Here is a 17579-nt window from a genome sequence, read left to right on the forward strand (position 1 = left end):
TAAAAGTAGTGCTAAGCATTCTAGTATCTTGTATATTAGTGCATGTACAGTATCATGTGCAGTATAATGAGGTGCAAGATGTCACTTTTATAAGGACATTGTCACTGTTTTCTAATGCTTCTACTTTTACAACACTTCAAAAAGGACCCCCAGGCTATACATTGATATAGTGAGGGTCCAGTACATGGTGATTATAATACAAAAACTTTTAGAATTGTGCCAGAGATCAACAACAAATCACAGATTTAATGCAATAACAACACTTTCAAGTTCTGGCTTGTTAAAATAATTGACAACATACATTTTACACCTTAATAATACAGACAAATTGACTTTTAATGCTATTGTATCATTTTGACGTGGTGCAGTAAAACATCAGTAATCTCCAGGGAATGCTGAAGGACATCAGCACTTCAAACATGCTAAAAGACTGTAATTAACACCAACCTATTCACTTTAATGAGGACTGTTTGCATTATGGCAGCTGGCCACTTGAGAAGCAACTTTGTATAAAAGGATGAGGTTGAGCAAATGCATTATTTTAATGTGTAATTTTAAATATGACACAGGATGAGATTCTTAGCCCTCGCACCATAGTTGTTGATGGAGAAATTAAAAGCTTTAAAATGCTTTAGAGGGAGACAACATTTATGACTTCATGGTCAATTGATAAAAAAATGTAGGGCCCCATATTTGTATTTACTGAACATTAGAGCTGAACATGAATTGTGGTTGAATGCTGTTTGTGTGTTTATGGGGAAGCGAGGAGTGCTTTTTGTGATTAACAATCAGCAATTCGTCATTTCAGGACAGCTCATCATAAATTAATCTACCAAACTCGGAAAATTACTGAGGCTCACACTGGGAAAATTGTGCTTAGTCTATTAACTTTCTGAAGGAACACATCAAACACGTTGCCTCGACAACCCCTATGTGGCCACAGATCTTGAGAAGTCATTTCAGGCCCTATTTGTATTAAATGTGTTAATTACATTGTAGCATCTTTCCTTGACGCATTTAAGATGATTTCAAAGACTAAAAGCATCACCATTAACTATTGAGCAGGTTTCCCATCCCCCTTCTTCAATGAAAAGTTTTTTTATCCGTCTAGGAAAGCATATAATAATAATAATAAACAGGACCCGTTAATCATTGCTGTCCTCCAGGAAACTTACATATTACAATAAAAATATTAAGGATGGTCATAATAACTAACAACAATACCAATAAAATATATTGTTAGAAGTAAGAATGTAGTATTTAAAGAGAAATGTTTTTGTCGCTTACAGCTTGGAAACAGCATCTCTCTGTAACTAAAGTCCGCCAGTCGTTAACCTGTAGTACCCATCATTGAAATTTAGACATTGTTTTACATAAATATATTTATTTCCAATAATAACATAGGCTTAATGAGTAAACATCTAGAGTGTGGCTCTTCTCAATGAACCCAGTTCAGTGATTTGTCTTAGGTTTCAATTTCGCTTAGAAATTTGCCATGTAGATTTGTGAAGAATTCTACCTGGTTCAGTCAACGGCCCCTGTTTTCACATCACATTTAAGGCTTCCCATCTGTTCTTAAACATAAGATTCTTAAGAGTCTGTTCCGTTCGGTGAGTGTACGAAGTTTCTTTTTGCACTCAACGGGTCAGGGGAGCATTCCGTAAACTTTCATAAAAATAAAATGTAGGTACCATGTTCAGCAAAATACGTTGTCTCTAATAGCTTACCTCGGTTGGACAGCTGTGTAATAATCTCCATTTGCTTTGTTTCCTCCACATTCGCCATTTGAACAAAATGTGAAGATATACCGTCCCGGGACGTTGTATTTGATATTTCGTATACAGGCACACAGGAAGTAAACTCTGTACTCACCTGGGCCGTTCAACATTATCCAAGCCTACGGGACGTGACGTTGGCAAGAATTTCTTGAACTCCAGGTATGCGCAGGTACTACTCAGCTGGGCCAAACTCGAAAATGTTTTTCTTTCTTCGCTATAAAATAAACTCAACTGTTAAACATACTTCGTTTTCCTTTCATGAAACTAATTACAGCTTATATTATTTCTGTATTTAAAATAATATATTTTTTTTCGTTTTCATACACAAGAAGCAAAGTATTTACTAACCGGTTTTATTTTTTGCCAAAAGCGTAGTGTCTACTAAACTTGTCACGAGTTTTGCTTGCTATGGCCTAAAATCAGTTGTTGTAGGTAGTTTGAGTGACGTCACATCGGATTAAAATGGAGCTGTCAGATTGTGGTGGAGTGCGTTTAAACTCCGACATATTGATTCCTGACATTACTTAAATTTCCCATGAATGTAATAAATTCACTGTTGTCTGTTGCACGTTTGTTTACGTTATGTCTTTGCATTTTGCAGCTAGTTAAAACAAAACCCATCATCAATCTTAAGCGTCATTAAAAACACTCATTATGAACCTTGGAAGGTTTAGAGGCATCATTCACGATGCATAAATCACATCTTTACTTAACATGTACTCTACTAAACATAGCAGTATTCACTTGCTTGAAAAAATGCAGTTCGTTCTTCCCTATAAAATTGTATAGACATTTAATCACTCAATTGCCAGCATGTAACTCCATAATGAGTATAAAAAAATCTGAATGAATCAGTTGATGAATCAGTTGTGAGAAACAAAATAAATCATATTGAAAAATGCCATAATTCTATTTTAATATGTATTTATTAACTGTCCAATCATAGGAACCAGAGAAATTGAATAATATATTTTATGTATACTAAAATTACTGGATTTATTTGTGGGTGAAATTATACAAAAAATAGCATTCTTGGCTAAACACCCATTTATTTATTCATTATTCACATTTGCATTACTTTATATGCTCCAACTTCAGTAGTGTAATTGGTTCTTTATAAGTGATGCAGAAGCACTCAAGTGTTCTTTAGCAGGGTGCAATAAAAAGGCAGAAAATCGAAAAAGGAAAGTGATGAATGTCTGATCCTTTTTTTCCCCTGCTTGCACAAGATATATCGGAGATACTATAGTAAAATAGCATAATGGAGTTGGAGAAATATTCTAAGAATTTTATTGGTAGTCAAACACAGAACAAAACACAATAGGAAGTATATTGTTCACAGTACACATCACATACAGTGCAGTTATTGTAAACATAATTTAATTTAATCTAGATTGATCACACAATTGTTTCCAGTCACAACAGAAGCCAAAGGACAAAATAAAGATTGTCATCATGAATCAGACTAAATATAAATTCACAGCTAGGAATACAACTAGCAGTGGTGTCAACAGAAATAGGCATCAAATGCATTTCATCCTGTCTTCAAGCTTGTTAAAAATACAGTTTTTGTATATGCTAATCAATTTGCAGAACATTCAGTTAATTACAACTGTACGTTTTTTTAAACACATTATTTAATAGCATAGTATTTAATAGAAAACTATTGAATTTCTGCTATTTGCATGAATCAAGCATTGCCTATTCCTCAATGTTAAACCTGGCTTCAACATAGTCTTAACTGGGCTTTTTATTATGTTTTATATGACGTATGTTTTGACATTTGTTTATATTTTTTTTATTATGTTTTGATTGGGCTCATGTAAACAAAAAGTATTCTGAAATAAGAAAGTCTTTGATAAAATGGTCAAAAGCACAAGTGAACAGCAAAAGAAGGCCCCATTCAGGCAGGAAAGATCCAAAGAAGACAAAAAGTCTAATTAAAAATCAATTCTGCCTTGCATAGATGCCAAAATACCTGCACTCACTAAAGGCAAACACTCCCTGCATACAAGTAAATCAAATACAGCACACCTGGTTGAAGAGAAAACACTCAGTGCTTTTTATAATACAGACCTGGAATGGCCTTGTTGCATGTCGGGTTTTGTGAAAAACATGCACACATTATTTAAGAGTGCAACACATTAAAGCAACATGTTTCATCAGAGGAGGAACGAATCTGAGCTTTGCTTCAAAATCATTGCATCCAATCTACCTAATTGTAAACCAAGAGGGTGACATCAGAACAGATTTCTCAAGAGGAATAAAACAAGACGTAAAACCACATTCATTTTTTACCCTGTCAGGATTGTCTTCTGGTTTCGAACATAACTTCATATTTCAGATTTACCTCTAGATACTTAAAAGTATGCAAATAATCCAGACATTTATTTGAAAGTTATTCAGAAATTTACTACAGCCATTTATTTTTAACAAGGACAATGACAGTACATTGTTTTTAACAAGGACAATGACAATACATTTAAAATGAAACAGGTAAGGTTATTGCTATATGCTCTATTGAAGATCTTGGGCCTTCTCAATGCCTAGCAGCAGACTCCCTGGGGTAGAACTCTGCCAAAGTAGACTGTGGGATTCTCTTCAGCATCTCCTTGGGGAAGATTCGGAGCAACTGCCACCCAATATCTAAAGTTTCGAACACTGTTCTGTTATCATACGGACCTAGGGCAGATCAAAACGCAAAGAATTACTACACTGGCAAAATTACTGAAAATTTCCACATGAACTTTCCATGACTCATTCTTTGATGACCACGACCGCATATTGGTTTCAGAGAAGGTATCTTGCTCTCTATTGTGTTTTTCTGCAGCAGAGATCAGTCAAGACACAGTTTTACTGAAATTATTTGATCAGTCTTAGTCTTCATGTCAAGGTAAAACATGATTATTTTATCATGTTATTATATACATACTCTTTCAAACCCGCTCTTTCTCCACACTGTCATAATTCAGTGGAAACACACAGACGTATAGGAAATTGACCAACTACATAGCCTTTGGCTCTTTTTATATACTGGGAGTTTCAAATCAGAAAAATACATTTCAATTTGATGAAATTATGAAGAAAAATCTTATGATATTTTGGAAGCACCCTTAAAAATTAAAATATTAATAAGAATCTAATAAGAAATAAAGTGCTGTACTCCTGCCCTTTAAAAGTGTAACTATATACAGTATGACTCTGATCCAAGAAAATCTTTCCCTTCAACAGGAGTATGTCAGTATTGGAGGTTATCTGCTGTATACAGTCATTAAAAATATTCATGCATTCTACTGACATAAAAAGCAGTAACATTGTTATAAACTGTAGTTGCTAATTAACTTCTATATTTTCTAGCAGCAGTAGGCAGAATTTAAGGTGGAGATAAAGTAGCAGCATGTGAACAGGAAAGAGACTGCAGAAAAATCCAGGAAACAAATACAGAAAAAAACAGGCAGGAAGTGGATTTAAAGCATTAAAGTGACTAATACTTGCCAATGACACTCACATGAGTAAAATGAGTTCTGCAAACATAATCATTACATTGTCTACCAGACAATCCTTTAGAAAGGACGAGTGTAGCTCTTAACTTACATTTATTTCACAACAGAATTGCAATTTTAACAAAAAATGTCAGAGTGATTAAGGAAATTCAAGTTTCATGCAATGTAGAATTTACTCACTGTACAAGACGATTTCAGTCTATTAGAGTTGAGAGAACCATGACAGGGAGACTTGTATTATCTAGTCTGTCACTGATTTCCCCCACACCAATAAATCTTGCAACCTGTCATATTCTTACCCTGAGCAATGAAGTTCTTCTCAAACTTCTGCAGAAATTCCAGATACAGCAGATCATCTGAAGTCAGGGCTTCCTCTCCCACTACAGCCTTCATGGCCTGGACATCCTTGCCAATAGCATAGCAGGCGTACTGCAGAGAAAGGCGTTCAATAAAGCAAAGGCAACAACTGATTTTGTTTTTATTCATGTCAGAAAAATGCACGTGATACATCTTTGAATGGTAGCACTCAAAAGCTGGGTAAAGTGCAAGGCCATAAACATTTAAAAAAGTGCCTTCAACAGTGCACTGGTGAGAAAGAAATAAAGAAAATGCCTGTTACATTTAGTTGATTAAGCTTAAACATGTTTTAGACATCTGTTTCTGTCCTTGATAGTGTTACTATTGGTTTTATTGTTGTTATATTTGTTATTACAAACTATTTCTACAACGAAATACATCTAGTAACTTTCCCTGCTGATAATATGCCACAGGAATGACCTTGGGTAGAATTGTTGGAATATTTATTTTGCTCAGCTGTAAGGAAGATTCCATTATATACGTTTACAATATATACATTGGCTGTCATGTGGGCTCCAGGTGTCCTTTACTGGGTTATCCAAACACCCCAAGCTCTAAGACTTCCAAGATATTTTCCTTTTTTAATTTCAGGTTCCATAAACCCACAACACCCATGTAAAGTGGGGTTCTCATTGTATGTTGGGGTTAGGGGCAACAAAAGTGCTACATAGCGAAACTACTTATAGGGGCCGTTTTACGAAGTAGATTTAACAAATTCAAATTAACCCGATACCTGAGTTCAGGCTTACTCCAGTTTCACGAAGGCAATCTCTGGTTTCAGTTGTCATGTTAAATCTTAAGCAATCTGATTAACCACACATTCAGGGGAAGTTAATCAGTAGGCAGGAGGGTTGAACACTGAATTGTGCATCCTCGCCAGCAAAAACCCCAGCAAAAGAACATGTGTCTTAATCCAGTGATCATGCATTACAGCTCCTTATGGAAAACTATGAGGAGGGCAAATCTGCTGTAATAGTGTAGCTTTTGCAAAAGCCAGGGAAGATTTCCGGCAAAGAATTGCCAATAAATTGAATGTGGACAGTAATTCTGAAATCAGATTAAATATATTAAGGTAAAACTTCAAAAAAATTGTGCGAACATACACGTGTTGTCATTACTTACAGTATCTGATAACAGAGGAAACTTTCTGATGACCAAAAAAACTGTACATTATGAACTCAGTCTTGGCATCTAACCCACTGTAGGCACACACATGATGTTTAAAACTTTTGATGGAAATGATTGATTCATTGTCATTTGTGTATTCAACGTTCATATTTTTTATGCTAGGCAGGGCCTGATGCTGTGAATTGATTTTCTGTGAACAAAAATAGCTTCCTGTGCAGTCCAGAGCACATATTGCATTAGGAAAGGCTGCAAGATCAAGGTACTGTACATAGCTATAGAGAATAGAAGCTACATGTACACTGGATAGATATATGAGAATATTACTGGCTATTTCACAAAACCCTAGTTTGACGGTATTCACTAATGTTAAAGAACAGGTAATGGGTTTATTCCATGCTGAAAAGAAAAGAAGCTCACACTCAAAGAAGGCTCCACTGCCGAAACGTTGTGTTTCCTTTTTTCTCTTTTCAACATGGAATAAACCTTTAACTGTTTCTTTGCAGCCTATGCATTCTGACACAGCTACCTACTTAAACTACTTCATGTAAGGCTGGGAAATGTTACAAATACATGCAAAAACCAGTGCAAACACCACTTTCCTTATTGCATGACACAATGTCTCTTTACCAAATGCCTTTGAGTCAGCAATGCAGTAAAAAAAACTGCACCAGTCACAAGGAAATTCAGCCCTAGGCACAGAGTTTGACTTTCTGTTAATGCTGAGCTACAATGAGTAATATGTATTAACAATATATGGCCTGAAGAGATTGTGAATGTAAAGTATATCCTGTATCTTTTAAATACAAAATAGGAACAAACTGTAAAGGGCCTTGGTGATCTCTAAACCTTTAATTCTCTCCGCAAGGCTCTTATGTATTATATATTAACTCGATCCTGAAGAAAGGTGATGTCATTTTTTTGCAGAGGACTGATGGGCCTGTGGGTTGAGCTCTTAACCACTAAGTCAGGCTAACTTGAAATTAACCTGCTTAACTGGGTACAATTCAGTCTTGCTTTGTGAAACCAAAATCCAGACACTTGTCAACATATTCACTCAAGTTAGCGAGCTGAGTTATCTTTCTTTGTGAAACCGCTCCATAATGTGGAATTTCCCCTCCAAGTTAAGGGGTAAAGTAAGAATAAGGACTTAATTTATGCAACGTATGTGGGGACAGTTCTCCTATTAGAAACAATGAATTATTGAAGGCAAAGGGTAAGGTATTTAACTCATAACAACCCAAATATATATAAGGACTGATGCAACACTGTACTGTTTGGTCTAGTATACAACAACTTCTGATTTTAAAGAGTTTTGAACAGTATTATTACTTAAGAAAAACTAATTGCAAACCATTGCTATTATGTAGTGTCCAATATGTGACATTTTGAAAACATTTTTGCGAACCTATCACTCATTTCTAATTCTTTCATTGTAACTTATCACTGGGTGGCACTCTGGTTATAGTTATTTTGTCTTAACCATTAATTTCCTCAATAAGATTGGAGAATGTGCTTTGCAAATAATCAGAGTTCATGGTAGCTGCATGATGATTGTTGTCCTCAGTGGCTTAAACATGTTCTTCATGTTTGGGCAAAACTATTAATAATTAATCATTGTGTGTACATTAGTACTGTCTGAAAGTAAAACAAACGATTTTTCCCCCTTTCAATAGTTTTCAGTGCTGGAGCCAAATAATGAAAAAAACATTCATAGAAATCCTGCTTGGTAATCCAGGCATTCCAATGCAATTCCCATTTTACAGGAAGCCGAGATTTACCAACATTGTGAAGTGCCCAGAGGTTCACTTCTGTACATGAGTGAAAGCTTCAGTTTCTTGTCACCATTGGAGTTGCCTCCTATTTGAAGAGTAGGCTGCACTTTCAAAGCCTCTGGAAACATTTAAAGATTCACTGACCTTTATCTCCACATTCTCATCTTCTTAAGGATTATTGATGAGTTTATTCAATGTTTTATCAACTAAAATGGAATTTGTTTTCAACTAAAATGGAAAACAAGTGAAACCCTTTATAGACAAATGTACATTGTATGAAAGCATTACCAGTTATGCAATTTAGCATGCACAGCATCACTCTCTCTTAAAATACACAGAGAAGCTCTTTACCAGTTGGTTGGAGACATCAGCGTGGTCTTTGCGTGTCATCCCTTCTCCAATAGCTGATTTCATCAGTCGAGACAGAGAAGGCAACACGTTGATAGGAGGGTATATCTAAGGGATGTAGATTTAATGTTGGATTTTTAGTTTTTCTATTGCGAACTATTATCTGTTATCATAATTAAATCACATTGTATCTGAACCCTAATATCTGTTATGATTTCATACACACCTTAAAGGTTTTGTGTCCATGTTTGTTTGGACACCTTATATTGGATACATGTCAATAAAAAAACATTTGGTATTTAACCTGTTGTTCAGGGATGGCCATAAATAATAAAGTCTGATAAATTCAGTTTATAAAATTGTAAACAGAGAAAAGTATTTATGGAAATATTATATAACTAATGAAACAATGATGACAATACAAAATGTTCTAAAAGTTTTGTGAGTGCTATGTTTTCAAGATCATCTATCCCAGTGGTTCTCAAACTGTGGTACGCGTACCAGCAGTGGTACGCGGAGCGCCGCCAGCTGGTACACCATATGACCTATAGAACTTTGTTGTGTGCGCTGAAAAATCAGGACGGTTTTCATATTTTCTATTTTAATACATGTTGATTACGCAGCCTACGTACTGCGATACAGTGCGCGCTAATACTTCAGTGGACACAAGAGATACTCTGTAATTCTATACCACTCTATAGGAATGCGTGCTACGGACGAAGTTACCAATTGTATTTTTAAAAAAAACTATCTCCAGCAAATAGGGAGGTAGGAGAATGTGCGGGATTTTGGAACAATGCCAATGTTGTAAACACAGGAATGCATAGAAATACGTGCTACTAACGCTTGTAATCTTGTGAGCACAGGAAAGCGTGATAGATAACAGAAAAATATATAATATACGGAAATAAAAACGGAAACGGGGAAAAATACAAGCTTGCGGATTGCTAAAGCAGGTAAGCCCCACACTATTTTTGAAGAACCTTAGTTACCGTTGGCAAAAGAGCTGACACGTATTATGTGTGGAGAAAAAGCTGCTAAACAGCTCGACCTGCTGCCCCCCCTGAAAGACAAGGTCATTCATAGAATTATTGAAATGATATCAAAAGTACGCTGATAGAGCACGTTAAGATGAGCAGATGTTTTTCACTGCAATTAGCTGAGTCTGTAGTCAATTTGGCCAATTCACTCGTTTATATTAGATACGAGTTTGAGGGTACGTCCCATGAGGACTTTCTGTTATGTAAGCCGCTACCAACAGGAACTACAGGAGAGCACATATTTCAGCTTCTGAATGAATTTATCGAAGAGAATGGCATCGACTGGATAAAACGTGTCAGAGTTTGTATGGATGGTGCTAGAGCGATGACAAGCCGACATAGCGGTGTAGTAGCACGAATGAAAGAGGTTGCTCCAGAACTTAATGGACGCATTGCAACATTCACCGCGAGAGCTTTGCCATCAAGAAAATGCCTGACGATTTAAAATCTGTTAGACTCTGTTGTGAATTGTATCAAGGTTCGAAAAATTAATTCACATCTGGTTTGCTCGACTAAACAGGCTCACTCCCTCTCACTGAAATGGTGCTTTTTTATTATTTTTATTTGTTGTTGTTACTGTTTTTTTCTGTAAAACGCTTTGAGAAGCCACATTTAAAGGCGCTATATCAAATAAAGTTTATTATTATAATATTTATTATATGTATGTGTGAGTGTGTGCACGCACACTCATGTTGGTCATTGAGAATTTCTGGGGTTCCTATGAGATGATGACTTGTAGGTGGTACTTGGATGATTTGTTTGGATTAGGGGTGGTTCTTGGTCCACAAAGTTTGAGAACCACTGATCTATCCACATGTTTCTCATCCTTTGGTCTAAACACCATTCCCTGCTATAATATTAAATGATTTTACTAATTAAAATGTATTTGTGCTATGAACCTATTTTTAGAGTAAGTGCACCTCAAAGGACGAAGATCTTAAGGAAATGGTCTTGAGATTGAGAAACTCTGATCCATCCTGATCTATCCTTTTTTTGCACATAAAAGACAAACATTTTCCTCCTGTACCACATGAAAAACTTACAACCCAAATGATTCTGCTTAGTTACAGGATTCATCTTGCACACTAACAGCTGAATTTGTCAAGAATAAACACTTTTTGGTGTGTGATATTTTTATCATTTTTCTAAATTAGAAACAAACCAGGTAGTGAAGAGGAACAATGTCATAATGTGCTGTATTAAAAATAAACCATAATTTGAAGCACGGTTTTCTTTCTCCAGCAAACACGAATAAAATCAACAACTGCCACATCTGAGTTTATTTTTACCTGTCTATTGTGCAGCTGTCTGTCAACATAGACCTGTCCTTCAGTGATATAACCCGTCAAGTCAGGAATAGGATGGGTAATATCTGTGAAATAATTGGAATGATAAAGGCCAATTACATAAAAATGCTGTACATAGACTAAAACAAGGACAACAGTATGCAGACTTTTGGGGTTTGAAAATATACAGCTATCTTTTCTCATTGGTTATTATGACGTGTATGCTTCTAAAGCACACGAGCATAAATTAAAAGAAGCAGAATTCATTTACTAGAAATGATTCATAAAAGAAAACACAAAAAGCTACATCTAGTTTAAATTTTTATCCAATAAAAAGATAAAATGAATCAAATTAATTTTTGCACTAACAACGCAATATAATCCAATTTAATGCAAGATTATTATATGCTATTAAGTTTAAAATGTGGATAACATTTAACATTTAAGGAACTTTTTGGTCTTTAAATTCAGAACAAAACAGTTCCTGGACAACAGTCACTGACTGCTGAGTGGTAAGAAGAGGCACGACTGGTGGTGATCTGACAATTTTGCATTTTCATTACAGATGCCCAAGCCGAAGTGGCACAGCATGGATTGGAACAAACATTTTATCAGGTCAGCCACTTCTGAATGGAGTCTGAATGTCACCTTTAAAATTTCCCGAGAACCCTCATGGCTGGGACAGGAAATGGTCATTTTTTGGATGCAGGATGTACTATACAATGTCAATAAAGTACAATATTATTTCCTCCACTTCACTTCCTACTTACCATCGTTGGGCATTGTAAGGATTGGGATCTGTGTGATGGAGCCATTTCTGCCCTCAATTCTCCCAGCACGCTCGTAGATTGTGGCCAGGTCGGTGTACATGTAACCTGGGAAGCCTCTTCGACCAGGCACCTCCTCACGGGCTGCTGAAACCTGAAAAGAGCAACACGATATCGCAAACTACACTTACAACAAACACGAGGTCAAAAACAATAAGACACAAAGGTTAATCATGAATTCACCCCAAAATCACTAACTAAAAATTAGGACACTGTGCTGCCCTAATTTGGAATTCACTAAACAGTTAAAAAAAACACGTACACCAGCTTTAGCTTAGCTTATGTGCTGCCTATAAAATTAAACTACATTATAAAGTGACAAAGACAAGTTTATTTAGGTGGCCTGAATTCAAGATATCTTGCAACGATTTAACAGAATGTTTTGGCTTGTAAGCACGATATGTTGTCTAGAATTACTAAACAAAGGTTCCGATCTTTTCCACCCACTTTGGGAAATACAGCACAAGACATATGGTGCTTTGCAGAACTATTCAAACCCTTCCCATTGTGTCCAATTTTGTGAAAAAACTATGTAGACACATTTTTGTAAACTTAGTATTTTATTCAAAACCAGACGCTAAAACTGCAGACTTCTGTGGGTATGTCAACAAAAACTAAAGAGAAAAAAATGACGTCATTTACATATTCTGGTGGAAGCGAGGTTGCCAGCAATTTTTTCTCATTTGACCACAAAACGTTTGTCACATTTGCAGTTTAACTAATCACGTTGTAGCTGTTGTTTTCAGTAATGGCTTCCTTCTTCCCATCCAGCCATACAGGCTAGTTTTAAGTGTTCTGGGTATTGGTAACTGGTGCACATTTTCTCCTATCTCAGCCGCTGAACTCTGTAGCCTTTTCAAAGTTGGCATTGACCTCCAACAGTTGCATACCTCACCAGTTTCCTCCTTGTCTGGCTGCTCAGTTTGGAGGGACAGCCTGATCTATTCAGTGCCTGGGTGATATAATGAACCTTCAATTTCTCACCAATTAAGCAGACTGTGCTCACACAGATATTCAGAGACTTGGATAGTTTTGTACCATTTTCCTGATCTGTGCTTTCAATGGCTTTATACCTGGCGTTTTCTATTTTTCTTTTATACTAATTTTTTACTTCTTAATTTTTGTTTTTTGGTTTTAATGTATGAAGTAGTGTATTAGTGTGTATTTAACAAATATTAATTGTTAATTTAAAGGGTTTCAAGACTAAGGGCTTTAAGGTAAAATGTTAAAATTAAGTAAGAGTCTACATATTTTTGCAAGGCATGTAACTACAAGATTTTCCCATATAAGTTGAGTGAATGAAAACAATACACACACATTAGGGAAGATTCATAGAGTATAGAAAAAACAACAAGTAAGATATCTTAACCAGACAGGCATAAAAAAATACAATCTGTTTTTTATTTTATGTTCACCATATATCTATTCTATTCACTTTTGTTTCTGCACTATACTATTACATAAACTATACGTTTTATTGTAGTCATAAGAAAAAAGGAACAGCTATTCTCTTAAAATTGAATTAGGTTTCATTAGAGAGCTGTTTAAGGTCTCTTTTGTTTATATTGAAAATTGTTTCCCATTAAATTAATCACTGAGCCTTCTGTAAAATGGGATAGCTTTATTTACATAGGAGATTTGAGTTTTCATTGCTCCTTTTCAGAAGTCTTTTAGTGTGATTCAGCATCAAGAAATTTAGCAACCATGGCAACCTTTGCAATTTTTAAAAGAAATCTTTTCAGACAAAACAGACGTTTTCATAAAAGAAAACCATAATTCAAAGATGCAGGTAAGACAACAAGTATGTTAAAGCCAGTCACAATGAATCAGAAACCAGAAAAGAGAAAATGTATTTTGTAATATGGGATTACTTTGTTGAAACCCTACTGAAAAGTTTACTACACTAAAATATGAAAGAAGGACATATCATACAGTATATGCTAAATATATACATTTACTTGCTGCATTCAGATTTAAAGTATTAATTTAATAAAAAATATTACAGAAGCAGTCACCAGTTTGATTATGATCATTCTGATTGCATAATACTCCCCTGGATTTTTAATTTAGAACTATAAATGATTTTTTGCATTTTATACCCTCCTAATTGTTCCTAAATGTTCAACTGGTATTGCTCCAGCAATAAACACTGTTCTAGCATGGGGGAGAGGTACAAGGACTGTGAACACTCTCTTCTGACACACCCACTGTCAAGTCTCTCATCATTTAACATGCTGATCCAGTGCTATAAAGCAGAACCTGCACTGACTGGAGGAGTAATGCATTTCCCACTGATAACACTGCAACTTCATAGTGTATGGCACCCAACGAAACAATGTTGTGCAGAATGTAGGAGATACTCAACCTATGTAGCCCAAGTGTCTGTGGCACTTGGCTTTAGAAATATTTTTATCAAGTCATAACAGAAATCAGATACGGGTTAAATCTGCATTCTGATCCTTTCTGATTCTGATTTTTTGCTCATTTTCCGTCACAGTTGTTTGACCTAGTTTTGTTGGTCATCTTGTTCACACCCGTTTCCTAAGTCATCAATATTACGGAAAACAAACTGCATCGAAAATTATTATAGCAATGCATTTATAAGAAATTACATATACAGGGTATGCAGAATAATTTTAGGATGTACATGCAATAAAATAATTCATTGCTTATTTCTGGGTCTTTATAAACTAGAGTGAAGTCTGGTTACAATATGTGATTGTGGAGACAACCTTGGAGTAAGTGAATAGGCTAATAAGTTACATATTAGTCCCCCACTGCTCTTTTCAAGTAGGCTTGTCTTGGTTAAAAAACAGACTAAACACTATAGCCTTTTAGAAGAGCTTTTTTAATATAAAGACTCTATACCCAGAATACAAACAAACAATAAGGGCAGCACAGCGAAGGTCTGCCAAACGTGCATACATACATTCATAACTATTTAAAAACAGCCACTGTGCCATGTTAGCTACATCAAAACATGCTCCTGGTGCAACAAAAAGATCATTAGAAAAATAAAGGAAAAGGCACCAAGGTCTGTCTTCATGCAGCACCGTTTGAAAGGTTGTTATTTTATAAAAGCCCTTAATCCAACACTAAACTCAAAAAAATAATGAAACGTTAAGATATTTCCAAAGTACTGAAAACGCATTGCAATTTATTTCATAAACAACACAACTGATTTTTTTTTAGGTTTTACTATATGTAGTCAATTCTTTGTCTGTTTTTATATTTGTACTGCTTTTATTTTGAGTCAACACTGGCTTTCATAAGTAAAGATTTCTCTGCTGCTTTTCTGCTGCATTCCTTTACTTCTGCATGACAAAAGAAGTATGGTACGTAATTATTACTATAGATTTTGGTTAAAAGACCAGTGTAGGTTGTGCCGCCCCGATTACTGCTCGCAGCAGCAATGGCAAACAGAATGTTGGGATAAACAATTGAAGGTGTAGAAGTGAAATCAAGGGATATTGTTAATGTAAGGAGCACTCATAAGATTTTGAGTTCCATTTGAGGACAATAATTAAAAAATATTATATTAAATATGTGACTTTGTCTCCCTTTTTGCCAGCCTCATTTACAACAAATGTACCAAGACAAAAATCAATCCAAAAGCAAAATGTACTAAGTTGCAACTCAAAGGATGTACTAGTACTTCAAATACTACTGCAGTAGTTAATAAAAGTATTGTGGTATTGACAATAGGTTTATGAATCTGTACAGGCATGCGATCGGTAAAACAAACCATTTAATTACCTCTCTTAAAGCTTCTGCATAGGAGCTCATGTCTGTCAGAATAACCAGTACATGCTTTTCGCATTGGTAGGCCAAGTATTCTGCTGTAGTTAAAGCAAGACGAGGGGTGATAATGCGCTCAATCCTGAAAAAAAGAAAAAAAACAATCCAGACTTATACATAACTTCTGACACGGAATGGATTTCATTGTGTGTAAAAAGTTTCAAGGTACATTACTCAAAATGAAAACTTAAAAGAGCTTTCATTGTCAACGTGACAACTACTTACCACCTTCACAAGACTATAATTTCAAGCCATTAGTGTATACAATTACAATACATGTATAAAACTACTCATTTCTTTTTTATTTTTTTTTACAACACAATATCTTAAGGCACTATTGTGTAAGATCATCAGGCAGAAGAAAGACAAAACCCTCTGGATTTTAATGGTAACTTACTCATCTGAAAGGGGTGTGGCATTGTGTCTTTCTCAAGAGTTCAAGTAGTGCTGCACTGCAGCTACATACCCTTCTGTAGTGTTTAGCCTCACAGTGGGAAAATAGATGTACATTCGTAATTAAAAAGTGAAAAATAGTACAAATAACATAAAAACATGACTGTTCACAGATTCTAAGGTATACCAAACTAGGAAAAGTAATGCAATGACAAATGACCTAAAAAAAGAGAGGACAGTGGATTCAATGTAACCCTGTACTGAAGAAGCAACTTCAACCAAAAAGCAGCAAAAAAAACATCCAGACAAAGTGAGGCAATCAAGAAACTGGCTCCTGAAATCATTGGATACAAATGACATTCAGACAAAACCAAAGAGCTGTGTTGAGGGAACAAAATGCAAGAGCAGGAGGAAGACTAGAGTTGCAGTTACTCACGTAGGATCATTTGCCAGATTTAAGAAGAGGCAGACATTGTCCATGGAGCCATTCTCCTCAAAGTCTGACTTGAAGAAGCGGGCGGTCTCCATGTTTACCTAGGCAGATGCAATAACAGGACTTATTTCTAAGAAAAGTGAAACTAAATCTGTTCGAGGATTTCAAAGATTTGGGATAAGGTCCTTCATCACAGTGCATAGACCATAAATTTAATGGTGCTACTCATTTGTGTTCACTCAACATCAAAACACATAAAAGTTTCATTGTTGAATCTTTCACCAAAAGTACAGTGACTATAGAAAGTCTACACTTTCCATACACTTTTCTACACGCCAGCAGCCATATCACCCTGCAGCTCAGTGAAGCTCAGCAGGTGTGAGGCTGGTCAGTACATAGATGGGAGACCTCCTGGGAAAAAAACAAGGTTGCTGCTGGAAGAGGTGTTAATGGGGCCAGCAGGGGGTGCTCACCCTGCGGTCTCTGTGGGTCCTAATGCCCCAGTATAGTGACGGGGACACTATACTGTAAACAGGCGCCGTCCTTCGGATGAGACATAAAAACCGAGGTCCTGACTCTCTTTGGTCAAAATCCCAGGGTGTTTCTCGAAAAGTGTAGGAGTCTAACCCCGGCATCCTGGCCAAATTTCCCATAGGCCCTTACCAATCATGGCTTCCTAACAGTCCCCATCTACGAATTGGCTTCATTACTCTGCTCTCCTCCCCACTAATAGCTGATGTGTGGTGAGCGTTCTGGTGCACTATGACTGCCGTCGCATCATCCAGGTGGATGCTCCACATCGGATGTGGTGGAGGGGATCCCCATTACCTGTACAGCGCTTTGAGTTGAGTGTCCAAAAAAGTGCTATATAGGTTTAAGCAATTATTAATTAATATTACACCCCCTTGGACTTTTT

General features: G+C 36.0%; 2 protein-coding genes across 4 annotated transcripts in view; both read right to left on the bottom strand.

Annotated features, from left to right (window-relative positions):
- shtn1 (shootin 1) overlaps positions 1 to 2194 on the bottom strand; it is a 52765-nt gene extending 50571 nt beyond the window's left edge. For 2 of the 3 annotated variants that reach the window (XM_088635457.1, XM_088635456.1), the window contains exon 1: positions 1728 to 1845. In XM_088635457.1, the coding sequence (XP_088491583.1) occupies positions 1728 to 1785 (58 nt within the window). In that variant the 5' untranslated portion in view covers positions 1786 to 1845. Of the gene's footprint in view, positions 1 to 1727; positions 1846 to 1872 lie in introns of those variants that run through there. The other variant, XM_088635458.1, reaches the window with a different exon arrangement.
- Positions 2195 to 3045: 851 nt separating this feature from the next.
- The window catches only part of atp6v1ba (ATPase, H+ transporting, lysosomal, V1 subunit B, member a), a 41588-nt gene continuing 27054 nt past the window's right edge, over positions 3046 to 17579 (bottom strand). The window contains exons 8-14 of the mRNA XM_088635461.1: positions 16667 to 16764; positions 15796 to 15919; positions 11983 to 12133; positions 11216 to 11298; positions 8890 to 8994; positions 5581 to 5710; positions 3046 to 4460 (exon numbers count right to left, since the gene is read on the bottom strand). Coding sequence (XP_088491587.1) covers positions 4318 to 4460; positions 5581 to 5710; positions 8890 to 8994; positions 11216 to 11298; positions 11983 to 12133; positions 15796 to 15919; positions 16667 to 16764 — 834 coding nt within the window. The 3' untranslated portion in view covers positions 3046 to 4317. The remainder of the gene's footprint in view (positions 4461 to 5580; positions 5711 to 8889; positions 8995 to 11215; positions 11299 to 11982; positions 12134 to 15795; positions 15920 to 16666; positions 16765 to 17579) is intronic.

Source organism: Lepisosteus platostomus, chromosome 6, assembly GCF_059453375.1.
Source record: "Lepisosteus platostomus isolate fLepPlt1 chromosome 6, fLepPlt1.hap1, whole genome shotgun sequence".
In the NCBI taxonomy this organism is placed as follows: domain Eukaryota; kingdom Metazoa; phylum Chordata; class Actinopteri; order Semionotiformes; family Lepisosteidae; genus Lepisosteus; species Lepisosteus platostomus.